The sequence below is a fragment of the Pristiophorus japonicus genome, chromosome 1 (genome assembly GCF_044704955.1).
Source record: "Pristiophorus japonicus isolate sPriJap1 chromosome 1, sPriJap1.hap1, whole genome shotgun sequence".
Classification (NCBI taxonomy): Eukaryota; Metazoa; Chordata; class Chondrichthyes; family Pristiophoridae; genus Pristiophorus; species Pristiophorus japonicus.
The window spans coordinates 25,975,249-25,995,028 of record NC_091977.1 but is presented as its reverse complement, the minus strand read 5'-3'; the positions used below and the strand labels follow the sequence as shown (position 1 = coordinate 25,995,028).

Below are 19,780 nucleotides of genomic sequence, written 5' to 3'. Positions count from 1 at the left end.
CGAGTTATGTGTGCGCGCGGCTGTCAAGCTCCGCCCCCCCGAGAGGCACCAACAAGAGGCCAGAGACTGCCCACCTGAGATCATTGTGGGGGGGGGGGGGGTAGAGAGATCGCTGGGGGAGGGGGGGAGATCGCTGTGGGGAGGGGAGGTAGAGAGATCGCTGTGGAGGGAGGGGAGATTGCTGTGGGGGGGGCGGATGTAGAGACATCGCTGTGGGGGGAGGGGAGATCGCTGTGGGGTGGGGGGGGGGTAGAGCGATCGCTGGGGGAGGGGGGAGGAGAGAGAGATCGCTGTGGGGGGAGGGGAGATCACTGTGGGGGGGGGGAGGTAGAGAGATCGCTGTGGGGGGAGGGGAGATCGCTGTGGGGGGGAGGTAGAGAGATCGCTGTGGGGGGAGGGGAGATTGCTGTGGGGGGGGATGTAGAGACATCGCTGTGGGGGGAGTGGAGATCGCCGTGGGGTGGGGGGGGTAGAGCGATCGCTGGGGGAGGGGGGGAGGAGAGAGAGATCACTGTGGGGGGGAGGGGGAGAGAGAGATCGCTGTGGGGGGAAGGGATATCGCTGTTGGGGGGGGGAGGTAGAGATATCGCTGTGGGGGGAGGGGTGATCGCTGTGGGGGGGGGGTGGGTAGAGTGATCGCTGGGGGAGGGGGGAGGAGAGAGAGATCGCTGTGTGGGGGGGGAGGGAGAGATCGCTGTGGGGGGAGGGGAGATCGCTGTGAGGGCGGGGGGGTAGAGAGATTGCTGGAGGAGGGGTGGAGGAGAGAGAGATCGCTGTGTGGGGGGGTGGGGAGAGAGAGATCACTGTGCGTGGGAAGGGGGGGGAGGGGGGAAGAGACCACTGTGGCGGGGAGGGGGAGAGAGGTCGCTGTGGGGGGGGAGGGAGGGGGAGAGAGAGAGAGAGAGAGATCGCTGTGGGGGCGGGGGGGAACAGATCACTGTGGGGGGGGGAGAGAGATCGCTGTGTGTGGGGGGGAGGGGGAGAGATTGCTGGGGGGATGAGAGAGACTAGGGAGTGAGAGAGACTAGAGGATGAGAGAGACTAGGGGGTGAGAGAGACTGGGTGGGGTGAGAGAGAGACTGGGGGGGGTGAGAGAGAGACTGGGGGGTGAGAGAGAGACTAGGGAGTGAGAGAGATTTGGGGCACGAGAGAGGTTGGGGGGTGAGATAGATTGGGGTGGGGGGTGAGAGACTAATAAAATTATTATAGTTCATTAATAAAGGAATAAATAGGGCTTTACTAGACCATTTATATTATTGCCTAACACTGGAAAATACTACAATCTATTTAAAAATACATTAAACTGTGGAGAACTTTAAAGGTCTATGTAATATCAAACAAACCTATCAGCTTTGTGTGCATACCATTATTTAAGATCCGCTTAAAAGCAATTTCTCCAGGACGAAATGCATTTCCAGCGGTATGTCATGATACTTGCACTTTTGGGTGATATGTGGGCGATCTACATGGGCGGGCGGTGTGCATACCGCCCGGCATTATGTCAATCATGAAGCCTCCGCGGTATGCACTTGTTTTTTGTTGAAACTTGTGTTTTTTGGGTGGTAAGCGGGCAGTATGCCGACGAATTTCGGGCCCCTAAAGTTTAGTCACTGCTGTAATGTAGTGCTGCACCAGTGTCAGCCTATATTACATGCTGTATTCCTGCAGTGGCCTCCTGACTCAGTAGGAATGTGACCAACGGTGCCAAGCTGATACCGACAGCACAAAAATAAACTGGAGGTGGTGCCCTCAATCAGTGTTAGCGCTGGGGCGCGCGTGGCCGCTCAGTAATCTGCAATCTCCCACGCAGGCCAGTCACCGACTTTGCCGCACCTGCGCGGAAATTTAAAGGGACCAACCATTAAAAGGGACAGGCCTTGCAGAACAAAGCGCAGCTCGCAGGGAACACTGCCTTCAATCATCTCGGCCCCATGCACTGGAATTCTCTCCACCTCCTTGCCGTCTTTAAGGCGCAGGGTCCATTTGCATCAGCATCAGACATGTTTTAAACATTTTCATCTTGGAAATCATCTAGTGTCAAATGGGTTTTTCTTGTTTCTGCAAATATTGGAGTTTTAATAATGTGCATAAAATGATCAGCAAAATTACATTATTTGGTGAAGTTGGTAGAATTAAGCCAATTAGGAATTAAATTCCGCTGCTGTAAATTGTAATTAAATCTGATTACGGGATTCCCTCCTGAAATTATGTAAAATCTAGCTCTGTTTTCTGATTGGAGGACCAGGCCCACATCCGGCAGGTGCGTATTCTTTCCGCAATTTTTGGCACAATAAATAAGATGAAGCTTTTAACGGAATCTCCCTCTGCATTTATAAAACTTTGCTGCAGTACCACCATCCGCCTGCAGATGGCGAGTTTGAGAATGGTGGCCTTTCCTTGCTCTGTGCTGCCACCTGCAGCCATTGGATAATACTGCAACATGTTGCAGTATTTGTATTCGGCAGTCCCTCGTGTTCACAGGTGGTTCAATGAGGGACCTGACATTCTAGGTCCAGAACTAAATCTTGAAGGGTGGGAGATGCCTGTACGTGAATTATTTTAACATGGAGTGGCCATGGCACACCAGCCATGACAGAGCAAGGCCTTGGTCCAGTGGCAAGGGTTAACCAAGACGACCAGCTCTGCTGCACGGACCTGGGCCATGACCCTGCTGTTGCTATGTGCTCCACTGCCCCTATTCACCTCTGACGCCGCCCCTCGGCTATGACCCCGCCGCTCCTCACCTCCGACCCCGTCGCTCCTGGTCTGCGACCTCACCGCTCCTCACATCCGACACCGCTACTCCTGGGTCACGACTCCAAAGCTCCTTGACACTGACCTTGCCGCTCCTGGGCCACGACCCTGCCGCTCCTCGACTCCATCGCTCCTGGACCCGTAACTCTCGCCTCCCCTAGGCCCTGAACTCTCGCCCTCTCCTGTGCTCCGAATTCTCGCCCTCTCCTGGGCCCCGAACCCTCGCCCTCTCCTGGGCCCTGAACTCTCGCCTTTCCTTGGCCCCGAACTCTCGTTCTCTCCTGGGCCCCGAACTCTCGCCCTCTCCTGGGCCCCGAACTCTCGCCTCTTTAGGCCCCGAACACTCGCCCTCTCCTGGACCCAGAACTCTCGTCCTCTTCTGGACCCCGAACTCTCGTCCTCCCCTGGGCCCTGAACTTGCGCCCTCTCCTGGGCCCTGAGCTCGCGCCCTCTCCTGGGCCCTGAACTCTCGCCCTCTCCTGGGCCCTGAACTCTCGCTCTCTCCTGGGCCCTGAACTCTCGCCTCTCCTGGGCCCCAAACTCTCGCCCTCTCCTGGGCCCTGAACTCGCGCCCTCTCCTGGGCCCTGAACTCTCGTCCTCTCCTGGGCCCTGAACTCTCGCCTATCCTGGGCTCCGAACTCTCGTCCTCTCCTGGGCCCCGAACTCTCGTCCTCTCCTGGACCCCAAACTCTCGCCCTCTCCTGGACCCCGAACTCTCGCCCTCTCCTGGGCCCCGAACTCTCGTCCTCTCCTGGACCTCAAACTCTCGCCCTCTCCTGGACCCCGAACTCTCGCCCTCTCCTGGGCCCTGAACTCTCGTCCTCTCCTGGGCCCTGAACTCTCATCCTCTCCTGGGCCCTGAACTCGCGCCCTCTCCTGGGCCCCAAACTCTCGCCTCTCCTGGGCCCTGAACTCTCGACTATCCTGGACCCCGAACTCTCGCCCTCTCCTGGGCCCTGAACTCTCGTCCTCTCCTGGGCCCCAAACTCTCGCCTCTCCTGGGCCCTGAACTCTCGACTATCCTGGGCCCCGAACTCTCGTCCTCTCCTGGGCCCCGAACTCTCGTCCTCTCCTGGACCCCGAACTCTCGCCCTCTCCTGGGCCCTGAACTCTCGTCCTCTCCTGGTCCCCAAACTCTCCCCTCTCCTGGGCCCTGAACTCGCGCCCTCTCCTGGGCCCCAAACTGTCGCCTCTCCTGAGCCCCGAACTCTCGTCCTCTCCTGGGCCCCGAACTCGCGCCCTCTCCTGGGCCCTGAACTCTCGTCCTCTCCTGGGCCCTGAACTCTCGTCCTCTCCTGGGCCCCGAACTCTCGCCCTCTCCTGGGCCCCGAACTCTCGTCCTCTCCTGGGCCCCGAACTCTCGTCCTCTCCTGGGCTCTGAACTCTCGTCCTCTCCTGGGCCCTGAACTCGCGCCCTCTCCTGGGCCCCAAACTCTCGCCTCTCCTGGGCCCTGAACTCTCGCCTATCCTGGGCCTCGATCTCTCGTCCTCTCCTGGGCCCCGAACTCTCGCCTCTCCTGGGCCCTGAACTCTCGCCTCTCCTGGGCCCCGAACTCTCACCTTCACTCGGCTTCGACCTCACCGCTCTTTTACTGCTCGCCACCTCTCCTCCTGCACCTGGATCCCGACCCCACCGCTGGTCCTGCCCACGCTCCAATCGGCAACCTGGATTTTGGTGACGTCAAAAACAGTCACCCTCCTTGAAGCCATCACACTCCAACACCAGCTCGCACCGCTCCCTGCATGGCTGGCTCCTGCTTTTATCCCCCACCTGCCGCGATGGTGTTCCCTCGCAGGTACTGCTCATGTTAACATTAACCCTGTGACTGCCGGCAGATCCAAGGAGGTGAATGTCTCCTTGGCCAGGCGAACACTTTCAGCTGACTGTAACATTCAAAAAGATGTTATTATTATTATAAGAAAGATATTCAGATGCCTGGAGTTGACACCAACTTTCCTTCTGCTTATGTATCCTAGGGTACCGAGGGTCTAGCGAGGAGGAGGAACTGAGGGAACTGAGGGAAATCCTTATTAGTCAGGAAATTGTGTTGGGGAAATTGATGGGATTAAAGGCCGATAAATCCCCAGGGCCTGATAGTCTGCATCCCAGAGTACTTAAGGAAGTGGCCCTCGAAATAGTAGATGCATTGGTTGTCATTTTCCAACATTCCATGGACTCTGGATCAGTGCAATGGATTGGTGGATAGCTAATGTAAACCCACTTTTAAAAAATAGGAAGGAGAGAGAAAATAGGGAATTATAGACTGGTTAGCCTGACATCGGTGGTGGGAAAATGCTGGAATCAATTATTAAAGATGAAATAGCAGCGCATTTGGAAAGCAGTGACAGGATCAGTCCAAATCAGCACGAATTTATGAAGGGAAAATCATGCTTGACAAATCTTTCAGAATTTTTTGTGGATGTAACTAGTAGAGTGGACAGGGGAGAACCAGTGGATGTGGTGTATTTGGACTTTCAAAAGACTTTTGACAAGGTCCCACACAAGAGATTAGTGTGCAAAATTAAAGCACATGGTATTGGGGGTAATGTATTGACGTGGATAGAGAACTGGTTGGCAGACAGGAAACAAAGAGTGGGAATAAACGGGTCCTTTTCAGAATGGCAGGCAGTGACTAGTGGGGTATCGCAAGGTTCAGTGCTGGGACCCCAGCTATTTACAATATATATTAATGATTTAGACAAAGGAATTGATGTAATATCTCCAAGTTTGCAGATGACACTAAGCTGTGAGGAGGATGCTAAGAGGCTGCAGGGTGACTTGGACAGGTTAGGTGAGTGGGCAAATGCATGGCAGATGTAGTATAATGTGGATAAGTGTGAGCTTATCCACTTTGGTGGCAAAAACAGGAAGGCAAAATATTATCTGAATGGTGACAGATTAGTAAAAGGGGAGACGCAACGAGACCTGGGTACATCAGTCATTGAAAGTAGGCATGCAGGTACAGCAGGCAGTAAAGAAAGCAAATGTTGGCCTTCAAAGCAAGAGGATTTGAATATAGGAGCTGGGAGGTCTTGCTGCAGTTGTACAGGGCCTTGGTGAGACCACACCTTGAGTAGTGTGTGCAGTTTTAGTCTCCTAATCTGAGGAAGGACATTCTTGCTATTGAGGGAGTGCAGCGAAGGTTCACCAGACTGATTCCCGGCATGGCAGGACTGACATATGAAGAAAGACTGGATCGACTTGGCTTATGTTCACTGAATTTAGAAGAATGAGAGGGGATCTCATAGAAACATATAAAATTCTGACGGGATTGGACAGGTTAGATGCAGGAAGAATGTTCCCGATGTTGGGAAAGTCCAGAACCAGGGGTCACAAACTAAGGATAAGGGGTACGCCATCTAGGACCGAGATGAGGAGAAACTTTTTCACCCAGAGAGTGGTGAACCTGTGGAATTCTCTACCACAGAAAGTTGTTGATACCAGTTCGTTGGATATATTCAAAAGGGAGTGAGATGTGGTCCTGACGGCTAAAGGGATCAGCGGGTATGGAGAGAAGGCAGGAGTGGGGTACCGAAGTTGTATGATCAGCCATGATCATATTGAATGGTGGTGCAGGCTCGAAGGGCCGAATGGCTGACTCCTGCACCTATTTTATATGTTTCCAATTTTCTCTGTAACTTTAAATTGCTTTTCTTACCTCAATTTCCTTTTCCTTCCTGACAATTTTCTCCAGAGTTTGAGAGGTGATCTCACTGAAACATGTAAAATTCTTAAGGGGGCTTGACAGGGTAGATGCAGGGAGGATGTTTCCCCTGGCTGGGGAGTCTAGAACCAGGGGCTCACAGTCTCAGAATAAGGGGTCAGCCATTTAGGACAGAGATGAGGGGAAAGTTTTGAAACTTTGGAATTCTCTATCCCAGAGGGTTGTGGAACTCAGTCGTTGAGTATACTCAAGACGTAGATTTTTGGATATTAAGGGAATCAAGGAATATGGGAATAGTGCAGGAAAGTGGAGTTGAGGTAGAAGATCAGCCATGATCTTATTAAATGGCGGAGCAGGCTCGAGGGGCCCAATGGCCTACTCCTGCTCCTATTTCTTATGTTCTTATGTGTGGATTTGGAGGTGAACTTGGAGGTGATGGTGTTCCCATGTGCCTGCTGCCCTTGTCCTTCTAGCTGGTAGAAGTGCTGTGCGAGTTGCTGCAGTGCATCTTGTAGATGGTACACACTGGTGGAGGGAGTGAATGTTTAAGGTAATATGGGTACGGTAACGCAGTGGTCATGTTACTGGACTAGTAATCCAGAAGCCTGGACTAATAATTCAGAGACGTGAGTTCAAATCCCACCACAGCAGCTGGGGAATTTAAATTCAGTTAATTAAATAAATCTATTAAAAAAAGTTAATATCAGTAATGGTGACCATGAAACTATTGGATTGTCGTAAAAACCCAGCCGGTTCACTAATGTCCTTTAGGGAAGGAAATCTACCCGGTCTGGCCGATATGTGATTCCAGACCCACAGAGACATGGTTGACTCTTAATTGCCCTCTGAAGTGGCTGAGCAAGCCACTCAGTTGCCTTACCACCATCTTCTCAGGGCTAATAAATGCTGGCCTTGCCAGCGACACCCACATCCCATGATCGAATTTAAAAAAAAATTAGGTATCTCATCTCCTTTCTGCAGATGATTCGGGGCAGAGTCTACAGTCCTCTTGTCCCTATTGTCTGGGCTGCCTCCCTAAAGCCCATCTCCCCACCGTCAAAAGCCTCTTCAAACCCTATCTCTTCGACCATGCTTTCAATCGTTCTTCCATAACTCTCCGACTACCGCAAGTAGTATGTTTCTCCTCTGTGGAGCCCTTTGGGATGTCGCACTGTCAAAGGCGCTATATAAATGGCAACCCGTTGGTGCTGAGTAGATAACCCTGGCTGAAATCTCAGTCTGGTACTGAGGCTAAGCGATGCTTACAACCCACTGGGGCAGTGGTAACCCGACGTGAGCAGTGAATTTGACAAAAAAGCGCGCATTGATAAATCCTAAAAGTTTAACAACACATTTGCAGAGGTTTAACAGGGGAAGAGAGTAAGGAGGTGACCTTCGTTCACTCTAGGCAGTTTAAACATCGTCGTTCTAATTCGAATTAAACGACTGCCAAAAGCAACCTGGTGCAGCCAGCCGTCAGATTAATGGAACAAATCCATTCATTCCACATGAGCCCATGCTTTGCGGGCCGTGGGTCTGTCTGTCTGCGCGCTCCCCCTCCCACTCGGTGACTTTCAAGGTCCGATGCTCACAGATTTCCTGGAGCTCCCTCAGGTCTGAGGAGGAGCAGTAGCAGCCGCTCGCAGACCGAGACTGAGAGAGCATGCATTGCTTCTGACTGAGCGAGTGCCAAGAAGCAAAGGCCCAGTGGAAGGGCAAACGTCGTGCTCGGCAGTGAGCGACTACCCTGCCAGGCCATTGGATCGTAGGCACAGGAGGAGGCCATTCGGCCTTTCGAGCATACTCCGCCACTCAATGAGCTCACGGCTGATTTGTATTGTTAACTCTATCCGCCCGCCTTGGTTTATTAACCCTTAATGCCATTGCCTGACAATAATCTAGCAATCTCAAGTTTTAAAATTTTCAATTAACGCCCCCCCCCCCCCCTAGCCTCAACAGCTTTTTTGAGGGAGAGAGTTCCAGATTTATACTCCCCTCGGTTTGAAGAGGTGCCGGCTTGTGCCCCCTGATTCTGGACTCCGCCAACCAGAGGAACTAGGTTGTCTCTATCTAATCCCTTCATCATCTTAAACACATCAATCTCATAGGATTACATAGAATAAACAGCACAGAAACAGGCCATTCGGCCCAACCAGTCCATGCTCCACTCGAGCCTCCTCCCGGCCTTCCTGATCTCACAGCATAACCCTCTATTCCATTTCCCCCTCATATGCTTGTCTAGCCTCCCCTTAACTGCATCTATGCTATTTGCTTCAACCGCTCCCTGTGGTAGTGAGTTCCACATTCTCACCACTCTCTGGGTAAAGAAGTTTCTTCTGAATTCCCTATTGGATTTCTTGGTGACTATCTTCTATTGATGGCCTCTAGTTTTGCTCTTCCCCACAAGTGGAAACTGTTATGTATGTAAACTTGTATTTACCTTGTACAGCCACCAGAAGGCTCACCCCTGGTGTCCCAAGGGATCCCCGAATCCCTTGGGAGCACAGGTACTTAAGGAGGCCTCACAGGCTGGAGAGGCACTCTGGAGAACTGAAATAAAAGACTAAGGTCACACTTTACTTTGAGCTCACAGTATCCAGTCAGACTCTTTATTCATATACAACAACTGGTGATGAGATACAAGATGACGAACCCAACGATGCATAGAACAGTGGGCATCCTGGAGAAATTCTCAGAGGGAGATGATCGGGAAACCTTAATGGAGCGACTCGACCAATACTTCGTGGCCAACGAGCTGGAAGGAGAAGTGAACGCTGCCAAACGAAGGCCGATTCTCCTCACTGTCTGCAGGGCACCAACATATGGCCTCATGAAAATCCTGCTTACTCCATCGAAACCCACAGAGAAATCATACGATGATTTGTGCACACTGGTCCGGGAGCACCTGAACCCGAAGGAAAGCATTCTGATGGCGAGGTACCGGTTCTACTCCTACAAGAGGTCTGAAGACCAGGAAGTGGTGAGTTATGTCGCCGAGCTTAGACGCCTTGCAGGACATTGCGAATTTGAAGGACATTTGGAGCACATGCTCAGAGACTTTTTCGTACTTGGCACTGGCCATGAAGTGATACTTCACAAACGTTTGACTGTGGAGACCCCAACCTTCAGTAAGGCCAGAGCGATAGCCCAGGCAATACTAAGCCAATCTCTCAGCACACGAGTGCTGCTACAACTACTGTGAACAAAGTAATGTTGTTTTCAAATCGCAGCGTACAGGACAGGCCCCACTTGCCTGCAGCTGCACGTCCACAGATGTCTCAGAGTCCACCATCAAGGGTGATGAATGTAAGGCCATTAACACCTTGTTGGCGCTGCGGGGATGATCATTATTTCCATTCATGCCGATTCAAAGGGTACGTTTGCAAGGACTGTGGAACAATGGGACACCTCCAATGTATGTGCAGGCGAGCTGCAAACCCTGTTAATCCTGCAAACCACCATGTTGCAAAGGAGGACAGATCCATGGCGGATCACGACGAACCAGAGCCTCAGACCAAAAAGGCAGAGGTATATGGGGTGCACACATTTACCACAAAGTGTCCCCCGATAATGCTGAAGGTTGAATTAAATGGACTCCTGGTGTCAATGGAGCTGGACATGGGCGCGAGCCAGTCCATTATGAGCAAAAAGTATTTCGAAAAATTGTAGTGCAGCAAGGCCTCAAGGCCAGTCTTGACTCCCATTCACACAAAACTGAGAACCTACACAAAGGAACTGATTCCCGTAATCGACAGTGCTATTTTTAAGGTCTCCTACAATGGAACAGTGCACAAGCTACCACTCTGGGTGGTACCGGCCGATGGTCCCATACTGCTCGGCAGTTGCTGGCTGGGAAAGATACGCTGGAACTGGGGATGACGTCCGAGCACTCTCATCCGCTGACGACACTTCGTGTGCCCAGGTCTTAAATAAGTTCCCTTCGCTGTTCAAACCAGGCATCGGGAAGTTCCAAGGAGCAAAAGTGCAGATCCACCTAATTCCGGGGGTGCGGCCCATTCATCACAAGGCGAGAGCAGTACCATACATGATGAGAGAAAGGGTAGAGATCGAGCTGGACTGGCTGCAATGAGAGGACATCATTTCGCCGATCGAATTCAACGAGTGGACCAGTCCGATTGTTCCAGTGCTCAAGGGAGACGGCACCATCAGAATCTGTGGTGATTACAACGTAACTATCAATCGTTTCTCCCTGCAGGATCAATACCCAATACCAAAGGCTGACGACCTTTTCGCTACGCTGGCGGGAGGAAAGACATTCACGAAGCTGGACTTGACCTCGGCCTACATGACGCAGGAGCTGGAGGAATCATCGAAGGGCCTCATCTGCATCAACACGCACAAAGGTCTCTTCATTTATAACAGCTGCTCGTTTGGAATTCGCTCAGCCGCGGCGATATTACAGAGAAACATGGAAAGCTTACTGAAGTCGGTTCCGCGCACGGTGGTCTTCTAGGACGACATCTTGGTTACAGGTCGGGACACAGTCGAGCATCTGCAGAACCTGGAGGAGGTTCTTAGTCGACTCAACCGCGTGGGGCTCAGGTTGAAACGCTCGAAGTGCGTTTTCCTGGCGCCTGAAGTGGAGTTCCTGGGGAGAAGAATCGGGGTGGATGGTATCAGGCCCACTGATTCGAAGATGGAGGCAATCGAGAACGCACTGAGACCACAGAGCGTGACGGAGCTGAGGTCGTTTCTAGGACTCCTGAACTACTTTGGTAACTTCTTACCGGGTCTCAGTACACTGTTAGAACCACTGCACGCCTTACTGCATAAAGGAGACGAATGGGTATGGGGTAAAAGCCAAGAAAATGCCTTTGTAAAAGCTAGAAAATTGTTATGCTCAAACAAGTTGCTTGTGTTGTAGGATCCATGTAAGCGTTTGGTACTCGCATGTGATGCGTCATCATACGGTCTCGGGTATATTGCAACAAGCTAATGAACCTGGGAAACCAGTTGCTTATGCATCCAGAAGTCTGCCTAAGGCTGAGAGAGCCTACAGCATGATTGAAAAAGAAGCGTTAGCGTGTGTTTATGGGATAAAGAAAATGCATCAATATCTGTTTGAGCTACAATTTGAACTGGAAATGGACCATAAGCTACTAATAACTCTGTTTTCCGAGAGCAAGGGGATAAATACGAATGCATTGGCCTGCATCCAGAGATGGGAGCTCACGTTGTCCGCATACAACTACGCCATCCGCCACAGGCCAGGTACAGAAAACTGTGCCAATGCTCTCAATAGGCTGCCATTGCCCACCACAGAGGTGGAAATGGCGCAGCCCGCAGATCTAGCCATGGTTATGGAAGCACTTGAGAGTGAGCAATCACCCGTCACAGCCCGACAGGTTAGAAACTGGCCGAGCCAGGACACCTTACCTTCCCTCGTAAAAAATTGTGTGCTTCATGGGAACTGGTCCAGTGTCCCAGTGGAAATGCAGGAAGAGATAAAGCTGTACCAGCGGCGCAAAGATGAAATGTCTATACAGGCAGACTGCCTTCTGTGGGGCAATCGGGTAGTGGACCCCAAGAAGGGTAGAGACACTTTCATCAGTGACCTCCACAGTACCCACCCAGGCATCGTAATGATGAAAGCAACAGCCAGATCCCACGTGTGATGGCCCGGTATCGATGCGGACTTAGAGTCCTGCGTGCACAGATGTAACACATGCTCGCCGTTAAGCAATGCATCCAGGGAGGCGCCACTAAGTTTATGGTCTTGGCCCTCCAAACCATGGTCCAGGGTCCATGTCGACTGTGCAGGCCTGTTTTTGGGTAAAATGTTCCTTGTGGTTGTAGATGCGTACTCCAAATGGATTGAATGTGAGATAATATCGGCAAGACGTCCGCTGCCAACACTGAAAACCTGAGGGCCATGTTTGCCACGCACGCGCGACCTGATGTCCTTGTGAGCAACAACGGGCCATGTTTTACCAGTGCCAAGTTCAATGAGTTCATGACCCGTAACGGGACCAAACATGTTACATCTGCCCCGTTCAAACCAGCATTCAATGGTCAGGCAGAGAGAGCAGTGCAAACTATCAAGCAGGGCTTGAAGAGGGTAACTGAAGGCTCACTGCAGACTTGCCTATCCTGAGTTCTGCTTAGCTACCGCACGAGACCCCACTTGCTCACTGGGATTCCACCTGCTGAACTGCTCATGAAAAGGGCACTTAAGACAAGGCTCTCGTTCGGTCGCCCTGATCTACATGAACAGATAGAGAGCAAGCGGCTTCAACAAAGTACATATCATGATAGCACTAATGTGTCAGGTGAAATTGAAATCAATGATCCTGTATTTGCATTGAATTATGGACAAAGTCCCAAGTGGTTTCCTGGCACTATTGTGGCCAAAGAGGGGAGCAGGATGTTTCGGGTCAAACTTTCAAATGGACTCATTCACCGGAAACACTTGGACCAAATCAAACTCAGATTCACAGACTATCCTGAGCAACCAACTTTGGACCCTACCTTCTTTGACCCCCCAACATACACACCAGTGGCAACCGACACCGCGGTTGGCCACGAAGCAGAACCCATCACCCGCAGCAGCCCAGCGGGACTCACCACACCAGGCAGCCCAACAAGGCCAGCTGCACAGCAGCCCAGCGAGAGCCCAACAAATGATTCAACAACACCAGCTTTCACACCGAGACAATCAATGAGGGCAAGAAGGGCCCCAGATCGACTCACCTTGTAAATAGTTACACTGTTGACTTTGTTGTTATGTATGTAAACTTGTATTTACCTTGTACAGCCACCAGAGGGCTCATCCCCTGGAGTCCCAAGGGATCCACGAATCCCTTGGGAGCACAGGTACTTAAGGAGGCTTCACAGGCTGGAGAGGCACTCTGGAGACCTGCAATAAAAGACTAAGGTCACAATTTACTTTGAGCTCACAGTATCTGGTCAGACTCTTTATTCATATACAACAGAATCATTCTCTTTGCATCCACTCTATTAAAACCTTTCATAATTTTAAAGAACTCTATTAGGTCACCCCTCCTCAGCTTTCACTTTTCAAGAGAAAAGAGACCCCAGTCTGTTCAATGTTTCCTGACGTATGACCTCACAGTTCTGATATCATTCTTGTAAATCTTTTTTGCGCCCTCTCCAGTGCCTCTATATGCTTTTATAATATGATGAGTAGCACAGGCTGGGCACAAAGAGGCAGAGAAGACCCTCTGATAAGGTGGATTGAAGGAATTTGAAAATGAGGATGATTACCTTAAAACTGGCCCTGCGGGAATGGGGAGCCAGTGGAGGTTGGAAAGAATTGGAAAACAAAGTGACTATTTGTACTGTGCTTTTTCTGTGGAGTTCCCGCCCCCGATTCTCCCGCCCAGTCCCTTCCACGACCCCGATCCTCCCGCCCGGCCCAGTCCCCACCCCCGATCCTCCCACCCGGCCCAGTCCCCACCCCCGATCCTCCCGCTCCCGATCCTCCTGCCCGAACTGGAAGTGCTGGAACCATATGTGCGGTCTGAACCGGAATCAGTCCGACCACCTGTGCTGCTGATCCTTAGAGAGCCTGCTGATGGACTGGGCTTGCTGATCCTCCAGTGGCCGGATGGGCAGGCAGGGAGCCTGGCTGGGGGAGGGGCGGGGGGAGAGAGAGAGGGAGAGCCTGTTTGGGGGAGGGGGAGGGGGGGGGGAAGAATATTATTGGGGAGGGGAGAGAGAGAGCCTGGTTGGGGGAGGGGAGAGAGGGAGCCTGGTTGGGGAGGGGGGAGAGGGACGCAGGTTGGGAGGGAGGAGAGAGAGCCTGGTTGGGGGGGTGGAGAGAGAGAGAGCCTGTTTGTGGGGGGGGAGAGAGAGCCTGTTTTGGGGGGGAGAGAGAGAGCCTGTTTGGGGGGGCAGAGAGAGAGAGCCTGTTTTGGGGGGGAGAGAGAGAGCCTGCTTTGGGGGGAGAGAGAAAGAGCCTGTTTGAGGGGGGGGGAGAGACAGCCTGTTTTGTGGGGGGAGAGAGAGCCTATTTTGGGGGGGAGGAGAGAGAGAGAGCCTGTTTGAGGGTGGGGGGGGGGAGAGAGAGCCTGTTTTGGGGGGGAGGGAGCCTGTTTGGGGAGGCAGAGAGAGAGAGCCTGTTTGCGGGGGGGGGGGGGGGGGTAGCAAGGGAGCTTGGTTGGGGAGGGATGATAGAGAGCCTGGTTGGGCGAGGTGGGGGGAGAGAGTGTGGTTGGATAGAGGAGAGAGGGACGCTGGTTGGGAGGGAGGACAGAGAGCCTGCTTTGGGGGGGGAGAGAGAGAGAGCCTGTTTGAGGGGGGAGAGAGAGAGCCTGTTTTTTTTTGGGGGGGGAGAGAGAGCCTGCTTTGGGGGGGAGAGAGAGACTGTTTTGTGGGGGGAGAGAGAGCCTATTTTGCGGGGGGGAGAGAGAAAGAGCCTGTTTGAGGGGGGGGGGGTGAGAGAGCCTGTTTTGCGGAGGGAGAGAGAGCCTGTTTTGGGGGGGGGGTGGAGAGAGAGAGAGAGAGCCTGTTTGCGGGGAGCGTGGTGGAAAGAGAGAGCCTGTTTGGGGTTAGAGAGAGAGCTTGTTTGAGGGGGGGAAGAGAGCCTGTTTTGCGGAGGGAGAGAGAGCCTGTTTTGGAGGGGGGGGCGGAGAGAGAGAGAGAGCCTGTTTGTAGGGGGCGGGGTGGGGGGGAGAGAGAGAGCCTGTTTGGGGTTGGAGAGAGAGCCTGTTTGGGATTAGAGAGAGAGCCTGTTTGAGGGGGGGAAGAGAGCCTGTTTTGGTGGGGGCGAGAGAGCCTGTTTGTGGGGGGAGAGAGATCCTGGGTTGGGGAGGAGGTGGGAGAGAGAGAGCCTGGGTGTGTGTGTGTATATAGGGCGGTGGGGGGGGGGGGGTGTGGCGGGTGGAGAGAGTCGGGTGGGTGGGGGGTTGGGGAGGACAGAGGGAACTCAGGGGAGACAAATCACGTTCTTCGAACCTCCTTTACACCCACATCCGACATCGTTGGAGTGGATGAAATCCAGAAGTCATAACACTGACACTTCATACCCAATAAACCTGTTAACAATCCACACACAATGCCCCATCTATGCAGGGGGGTGGCGGGATATGGCCTTTGGCTGGGGGAAGGGACGCACTTGCACTGGGGTAAGGGACTTTAGCTGGCACTTGGTAGATTCTGGGGAAATCTATCCTTTGTGGCTTCTGGAAGTCAAAGTGGATCGAGTTACAATTTATGAAGTCAGTGAGAACTTGGGCTGGTCTCCAGTTACACATTCCAGAGAAACTTCAGGGTGTGGCTTACCTCCAAGGGGACTAATCAGAGACAGGGGGTGGCCATTTTTACAGTACAAATAAACACGTCCATTGGAAAAAGAAAGAATTGAATTTATATACGCCTTTCACGACCACAGGATGCCCCAAAGCACTTTACAACCAATTAACTACTTTTTAAGCATAGTTGCTGTTGTAATGTAGGAAATGCGACAGCCAATTTGCACACAGCAAGCTCCCACAAACAGCAGTGTGACAATGACCAGATAATCTGTTTTTTAGTGATGTTGATTGAGGGATAAATATTGGCCAGGACACCGTGGATAACTCCCCTGCACTGCTTCGAAATAGTGTCATGGGATCTTTTGCGTCCACCTGAGAGAGCAGACGGGGCCTCGATTTAACGTCTCATCTGAAAGACACTTCACCCCCGACAGTGCAGAGCTGGCGTGTCAGCCTAGAGTTATGTGCTGAAGTCTCAGGAATGGGAATTGAACACACACAACCTTCTGACTCAGAGGCGAGAGAGCCACTCACTGAGCCACGGCCGAGGAACTCCATGTGAAATTGGCCCGAAGAATTTTGGATTAGCTGGAGTTGGCAAGACAGGAAGGGGGGGAGCGTATTGAGAAGTGCGTTCGGGAAAACAGGAATTGGAAATCAATTCTTTCTCAGTTGGGAGAAACTTGACTTTGAAATGGATCATCAACCTCAGTTAGTTCCTATCTTAATAATACAGCGAAAACATGATTTGCCCTCCAATTATCGAATTATTGACCAGCTTTTTTGTCGGAAAAAACCTTGTGCTAGATCTGGTCTTATTGCATAGCTTGCTGACATCAGTCTTCTGCCTGACATAAATCAAACTCAAACCCCCGGAGAGCTTCAAAGGACTTTGTCTGTGCCAGCCTTGATTCACTGGTAACGCTCTCGCCACTGAGTCAGAAGGTGTGGGCGCAAGTCACACTCCAGAGACATGGGAACAAAATCCAAATTGCCACTTCATGAAGGGAGTGCTGCACTGCTGGATATAGCTCGAGTGGACAGAAAGGATCCCGTGCCATTATTTGGAGAAGAACAAGGGGCGTTCTCCTCGTGTTTTGGCCAAAGCAAACACCATCAAAAACAGATTATCTAGTTAATTCATCGCTGCTTGTGGGAGCTTGTTGTGCGCAAATTGGCAACTATGTTTCCCGACATTACACAGTGACCACACTTAAAAATCCATCCTTCCCTCAGTTGAAGTTTCAAATTCATAGTTCACCATAGCGAATAAAAAAGAAAGACTTGCATTTGTATAGCGCCTTTCACGACCACCGGATGTCTCAAAGTGCTTTACAGCCAATGAAGTACATTTGAAGTGTAGTCACTGTCGTGATGCAGGAAATGCGGCAGCCAATTTAAGCATAACGTATTTACTGAGGCGTATGAAAGCATGGGCCTTACGCTAAACATCCGTGAGACAAAGGTCCTCCACCAACCTGTCCCCACCACACAGCACTGCCCCCCAGTCATCAAGATCCAAAGCACGGCCTTGGACAACGTGGACCATTTCCCATACCTTGGGAGCCTCTTATCAACAAGAGCAGACATTGACGAGGAGATTCAACACCGCCTCCAGTGCGCCAGTGCATCCTTTGGTTGCCTGAGGAAAAGGGTGTTCGAAGACCAGGCCCTCAAATCTGCCACCAAGCTCATGGTCTACAGGGCTGTAGTAATACCTGCCCTCCTGTATGACTCAGAGACATGGACCATGTACAGTAGACACCTTCAAGTCGCTGGAGAAATACCACCAACAATGTCTCCACAAGATTTTGCAAATCCCCTGGGAGGACAGACGCACCAACGTTAGTGTCCTCGAGCAGGTCAACATTCCCAGCAACGAAGCACTGACCACACTTGATCAGCTCCACTGGGCAGGCCACATTGTTCACATGCCAGACACGAGACTCCCAAAGAAAGTGCTCTACACGGAACTCCTTCACGGCAAACTAGCCAAAGGTGGGCAGAGGAAACATTACAAGGCCTCCCCGATGAAATGCAACATCCCCACTGACACCTGGGAGTCCCTGGCCAAAGATCGTCCTAAGTGGAGGAAGTGCATCTGGGAGGATGCTGAGCACCTCGAGTCTCGTCGCCGAGAGCATGCTTAAATCAAGCACAGACAGCGGAAAGAGCATGCGGCAAACCAGTCCCACCCACCCTTTCCCTCAATGACTATTTGTCCCACCTGTGACAGGGACTGTGGCTCTCGTATTGGACTGTTCAGCCACCTAAGGACTCATTTTTAGAGTGGAAGCAAGTCTTCCTCGATTCTGAGCGACTGCTTATGATGATGATGATGATCACATGACCATACCACATGAGCTTTTATTGTTATTGCAGCAGTAGTTGTTATTACGTCAGTCGTCCACTAGGTGGAGCACTGTTACAGCTGCCCTCGGGGTTATCCAGCAGTGTGTGGTGAAAGGACAGCGTAACGTGACAGGACTTCAATGCTTAGTTACCCGGCCCCACGCTGCCAAATGACTGCTGCGCAACAACGCGCTGGTGCTAGCCCTTCTCCCACCACTCACCTCTCCCCAGGCAGCTGGCGAGGGTTCCACGGGAGGGTAGTACTTCGGCAGGTCCCAGGCCACTTCTGACATGAACCACTTGAAGTCCTTGCACTTGAGGTGTTTCCTCAACACTTTCTGGGCCGTGAGGTCGCCCGTGGAGAGGTGCCGGTACTCGGGCCTGCGCTGGTAGATGTACTCCGCGTACTCGTCCATCCAGGTATCTGCCACTCTCTTCAAGTTCTGTGAACAGCGTTAAACATACAGTTACCACCCCGGCGCTATCATGTCAGAATAAACTGCCTGATCTCTATTGAAGAGCTCAAACTTCTCATTGGCTGTATTATAGAATGGTACAGCGCAGAAGGAGGCCATTCGTCCCATCGTGCCTGTAACAGCTCTTTGAAAGAGCTATCCAATTAGTCCCGCAGACCCCCTGCTCTTTCCCCGTAGCCCTGTAAATGTTTCCTTTTCAAGTGTTTATCCAGTTCCCTTTTGATACTCATCTGCTTCCACCACCCTTTCAGGCAACGCTTTCCAGAACGCAACAACCCACTGCATGAAAAAAATTTCTTATCTCTCCCCCCCCCCCCCCCCCAAGGTTCTTTTGCCAATTACCTTCAATCTGTGTCCTCTGGTTATCGACCCTCCTGCAACTGGAGACAGATTCTTTCTATCTAAACTTCTCATAATTTTGAACACCTCGATTAAATCTCTCGAGCTGGATTTAAGGAACAGGAATAATATAAAAGTTATGTAGCATTGGCCCCGATATTAATGGGGAGGCTGGCTGTAATGTAGTTGCTTCATGGCTTCTTTGCTTAAGAATTCATAGCAACACATTGCTATTAAGAACTATTTGGTTTATTAACAGAGGTTTAACAATCACACTACACATTATCAGTTCATCCACCAGGTTCACAACTGCATGCCTCATCGTGGATGACCTAGACCCAACTGACTGGGGTTTTATTGAGTCTTGTGAACATCTAAGCCACTCACAATGCAACAGCTCCACAAACCTGTGAGCATCCTCATGGGTGGATGCATTACAGCGTGTAAACCTGGAAATGCCGGAAACGTGGATGTCCTGCCGAATTTAACGGCCGAACGCCATTATCTTTTTTTTTCCAACTCTGTTTCCCACTTGGCAGCCAGACAGATTGGCCAACCGCTGGGCAGGAAAGCCTGCGGTTGAAGGCCACAACCCTGGGACGGTAAGCGGCAACTGGGACACATCGTGGATTGGCTGAGGGGGAAGGGGGTGAGCCGGACTGGCAATCAGGAGGTAAAGGGGGGACCGGGAAACATCGGTGGGTTTGTGGGGGAGAGGATTCGTCCGATTGCGGTGGAAGATTTGCTTGAGCGGGGCACTGACCTGCTGGATCCGGTAGCTCCAGCCTCCCTTTAGCTGCCGGGTTTCTCGAGCCCTGGGAAAATTGGCAAGCGTTAAATTTAAATGAACTGCCACAATAACAGGAAAGGGGCCTCATTAACATATTGTAATGAGGGACCCACCTCTCCAGAGCCAGTTGCTTGGTCACGCCCCAAACATGACGCAGATAAAACGGA

At 51.8% G+C, this 19,780-nt stretch overlaps 1 protein-coding gene across 1 annotated transcript in view; it reads right to left on the bottom strand.

Annotated features, from left to right (window-relative positions):
* Positions 1-19,780, bottom strand: part of galntl6 (polypeptide N-acetylgalactosaminyltransferase like 6) — a 1,584,079-nt gene that overhangs the window by 111,174 nt on the left and 1,453,125 nt on the right. The window contains exon 9 of the mRNA XM_070895622.1: positions 18,230-18,451. Within this exon, the coding sequence (XP_070751723.1) occupies positions 18,230-18,451 (222 nt within the window). The remainder of the gene's footprint in view (positions 1-18,229; positions 18,452-19,780) is intronic.